The sequence below is a fragment of the Chrysochloris asiatica genome, unplaced genomic scaffold (assembly GCF_000296735.1).
Source record: "Chrysochloris asiatica unplaced genomic scaffold, ChrAsi1.0 scaffold00003, whole genome shotgun sequence".
NCBI classification, from domain to species: Eukaryota; Metazoa; Chordata; class Mammalia; order Afrosoricida; family Chrysochloridae; genus Chrysochloris; species Chrysochloris asiatica.
In genome coordinates, this window is record NW_006408521.1 from 48,684,956 (window position 1) to 48,689,473 (window position 4,518).

Below are 4,518 nucleotides of genomic sequence, written 5' to 3' on the forward strand. Positions count from 1 at the left end.
GTTTTTGGAGGAAGCTACTGTTTTGGCTGCCGGTTTTCACTTAGCAAAGGTCACTTTTCAAGATGCGTGTTCCTCACAGAATCTGTAGACAAAATCATTAAAAGACAGTCCCATTTCCAAATCATCCCAAAGTCTAGCAGCAACTGTTTTTTTGTTTTGTTTTCTTTTCTTTTTGTTAGTTTTTTTGTTTTGTTTTTTAAAATTACAAACTCTAGTCAGAAGTCCAACATCTTCGTCCAAGGACAGCTTTGTGGCAGTTCTCGAGCACACAGGATGCCGGCTATGCTGGGAGTCATCTGTGCAGTCCCAGCGGGTCCTCTTCTCAGGGACTCAGGGCCTTCAGCACACTCACTATCTGTAGCCTCTGGAACTTGCGCATGCGGATGAGCTGTCTGAGAAGTGTGAACAACAGACAGGAGGGATAATGGGAGCCATCTGCTTATTCAATCCAGGAGCCTTCTCCCAACCCCCCACAGGGGACTTTAAGAAACCTCAACACTATGGGACCTCTATAGCAAAGACACGGGGGCTGGCTCATCAGGACCACACACTGACTTGATCATTTCGCTATTCTGGTAGAGTCTAATAAGGACTCCTGGTAAGTGCTGAGCTGATGACAAAAAGACTGGTGGATGGAACGTATGCAGTGGTACAAAGACCAGACAATCTGTTCCCATAAACATGCAGCCTAGAAAACACTACGGGACAGTTCTACTCTGCCACACGGGGTTGCTAAGAGTCAGCATTGACTTAATTGTGCTGAACAAGTTGATACAAAAGACTCTAAGCTCAGGCAGCCTCTGGACAACTGCCAGAGGGGCCACAGATGGAAGGTACTCAGTCTGACCCTGATCATCCACAGGGTCGTATGGGAACACCATCAAGACCTCTACTGCCAAAGGTTCCCTGAGACCACAGACCCTGGGGAGCGGGGAAGGAGCAGCAGTACTTACTATAAGTCAACTCATCCCCAGCTCTCTTCCGGGACTGGTCGCCTCTGGAGACAGGAAAACAAGACAGTGTCAACAGAATTCTTCACACACCAAAACAGGAGAAATGAATTGGTTATCACTGGAGATGGAAGTATAGCTACTTCACTTCTACTCCACTGTCGTGAAACTCCGCTCATTTTCCCAGCTGACAAGGCTCCACCTCTGGGTCCCGTGGATACAGCTGCCTGTTGGGCTTACTGTTTTCTCTGCCTGCATGGCTCCTCCTCCCATGTGACCACACCACTATGTGGGCTGTGTCCAGCCCCTCACACATGCCCTGGTCACTGAGTCTCAATCTCATCCCGTCTCATTTTCTCCCTGGCACTCACTCACTCTTACTTACAGCAGGTAGTTATCATCCAACATTAGAGCAGAGAAGCGCGCCGACAGCAGGAACGCTGCCCTCTCTGTCCACTCCAGTGTCTACAATAGTGTTTGTTAAGTGCCGCTGAGTCAGTTCCGACTCACAGCAACCCTGTATGTGGTTCCAAAGGAGCGGCTGGTGAGTTTGAACTGCTGACCTTGTAGTTCCCTACAGTGCCACACCAGAACACTGCTTGTTGCTATGCTGTTCAGACACATTGCAATCCTGAGGAGCAGCTGGTGAGTATGAACTGCTGACCCTGTGGTTCAAACCAACTTGAGGACAAGTGCTTATCCTATTACACTACACCAGGGCTCCAGAATGGTGGTTAGCACATAGCAAATTCAAAATAAATATGTCAAACTAACAAATTAGTGAATAATCCATACTCTGTTGTTTGTAAGTACCATCGAGTCAGTTTCAACTCACAGTGACCCTGTATAGGGTTTCCAAGGAACAACTGGTGGCTTTGAACTACCGACGTTGCAGTTCGCAGCCCAGTGCTTATCCTACTGCGCCACACCAGGAGTCCATTCATACTCTACAGGTGATTAAAATTTCAGGCCAAGTAAATTATTTCTTGCTTTTGAATAATCTTTCAGATAGCTAATTCCCCACCTTCTTTCCTGAGCAGTGTAAGGAGCCTCAATGACAGGCAGAAAGAAGACATGCCAACAGTCCTCTGATGGGTTCGGTTCCAGGCAGGAAGCGCACACACTCTTCTGCCCCTTCAGTATGAACGAGATGCTGGTGGCCTCAAAAGATGGGCCCCCATGCCATTTGCTAAACTCCTCTATTGTTACCACTAGTGAGCCTTGCTGAAGCACTGTAGGATAAGCACTGGACAGGCAACTACAAGGCCAGAGGCTCATACCCACTAGCCACTCTCAGGAAGCCTAGACACGGTCTCTATGAAACAACGGATGGCACACCAGAACAACATTGCTACCACCACCCCAGTCAAAGCTGGCTGCACGTCTTCCATTGTTATTTAGACAAATACAGTCACAATACCATTCACCAAACATCCAGAAAGAAATGTTAATCCTGACCAAAAGGAAGATGTCGGATTTTATATCTAGAACCTCCACTTCCACAGAGAACCCCCAAGGTTAAATAAAAACTGAACATGCAAAACACCTGGAGAAAGTAAAGTGCAAAACCAGAAAGCAATAAGAGAGAAAATAAATATGATGTATGGACAAGCTGCCCGAGATATTAGCTCATGTCATGGCAGCTGCCCTGAAAACCAGGCCCTGCCCTAAATGAAAAGGCCCCAAATTCTAGTGTGTGTCCCCTCAGGCCAGATCAGCACTACTCCACAAGGGGCTATGCTGCTCAACTCTAGGTAATAATTTTAGAAAGACCAGCTGGCTGGTATACCCTTTGGAGGGGCGCTGTTAATTTGAACTCTGAAGTTCACTCTATTTCCACGAGCCTCACAGATACTCCCGAGCAAATGAGAGTCTGCCCACTACTGCAGTACTCACCTATTGCTCGAAAACACTTGCGAGACTTACTCTGTACCACCCACAGTCCTTCCTGATCACAGAGCCTCCACTGTGTACATGGAACACAACCTTCCATGAACAAGTCATTGGCGAAGCTGAGCAGGAATCATGTGGTTGGCTAGGCATAAACAATAAAGTGACTTCTCGTGTCCAATTAACTCATGACAGAACTCATGATGTCCCGTATTCTCAGCGTGATTTTTACAGCAGTGGACACCACAGTTTCCCAAACTCTCCCATCCAAACAAGATTACAGAAGGCGTCCTGTAGCTGGAAGCACAGGCAGGTTTTCAATCAGCTGTTTGTGCAAGTCCTTCTGACCGAAGTGAGGAACTGGAGACAGTCAGCTCAGGTAGGGGCCGTCAAGGTAATTTATGAGGCAAAGTTTAATGCTCACATTGCTGTTAGTTAGTGCTGTTCAGTCGGTATGACTCACAGCAACCCTGTATAGGGTTTCTGAGAAAGGGCTGGTGGGTTTGAACCACTGGCCTTGTGGTTCAAACTGGCCTTGTGGTCCAGTGCATTATCCTGCAATGCCACACCAGGGTTCCAATCCTCATAGTAAACATATAATAAATTACTTCATTATAAAGCTAATCCAATTAAGTTTTCACACAAAACATTTTCATCTTATTATCGCTTGGAAAACTGCCTAACGCTTAAACCACCATTGATAGTTAAATGAGACAGATCCCCTGGAGAGAAACAAAAATTCTGACTGACACCAAAATCCCAGGCAACCCGTGAATCAGACTGATTTGACCTTCAGCGGACAGTGCGCCAGGTTTGGCCCTTCACGTGCAAAGGCAATGAGAGCCAGTGCTTACTTCACCCAGCACACTGTTACCAAGTGCCTTGCTCTAAAGGGGGATCAGGGCAGGGTCTCTGGATGTGTTGGAACAGTCCGCACACGCTGTTATGGAAGGCAAGCTAGAGGAGCTATAGAAATTCACCAGAGCTTTACGCCTCCACTGTGGTCCCAGGGATCAGAGATTTCAGGAGAAAGCTTTGAAAGGTATTAGAGTAAGCTCATTTCTCAAATGAGAAACAAACATTCAAATAAAACATGAATGGAAACTTTTATGAAAGGCTTCAAAATTCTGGTGAGCTAGACAAACACATAAAACACACAGAACCTTTGCCATACATTTAAAATTATTTAAGGGACAACCTAGCTATAACTTAAGACTGGCTTTCTGGAGGTTTAGTTTGGCCTGGAACCTTGGACGAGAATGCCCACTGGACCTCAGCCATGTGCATACTCTGTGTCTTCCTTCCTACAACTTTCTTCTGTTCTGTCAGGGAGTCAAATCAGAAAGTACAGGTCAACACGCCCAGTAACCAGTCAGATACTGCAATGCCCAACAATGATTTGGTTGATTTGTACTACTTAGGATTCTACATCAATCTGACGAGGCCAGAGGTTTCAGTTGAGATGTGCTTATTCCCATGGTGGTGAACCCTAATAAAGGCATAGTTAACTCTATGATGATTGGTTATGAGCAGCCAATCAACTGAAAGGATTGTTTCCTTGGGGGTATGGCCAGCTCCCAATATAACGGACGCTTGGGAAAGATTCTCTTTCTTCTGCTGGGGACCTGGGACTCTATAACTGTAAGTAATTTCCTTGGTAGTAAACTTACCTTTATAT

At 46.2% G+C, this 4,518-nt stretch overlaps 1 protein-coding gene across 1 annotated transcript in view; it reads right to left on the reverse strand.

The window, feature by feature from the left end:
- Positions 1-351: 351 nt before the first annotated feature.
- The window catches only part of CACUL1 (CDK2-associated, cullin domain 1), a 69,995-nt gene continuing 65,828 nt past the window's right edge, over positions 352-4,518 (reverse strand). The window contains exons 8-9 of the mRNA XM_006831398.1: positions 954-997; positions 352-392 (exon numbers count right to left, since the gene is read on the reverse strand). Coding sequence (XP_006831461.1) covers positions 352-392; positions 954-997 — 85 coding nt within the window. The remainder of the gene's footprint in view (positions 393-953; positions 998-4,518) is intronic.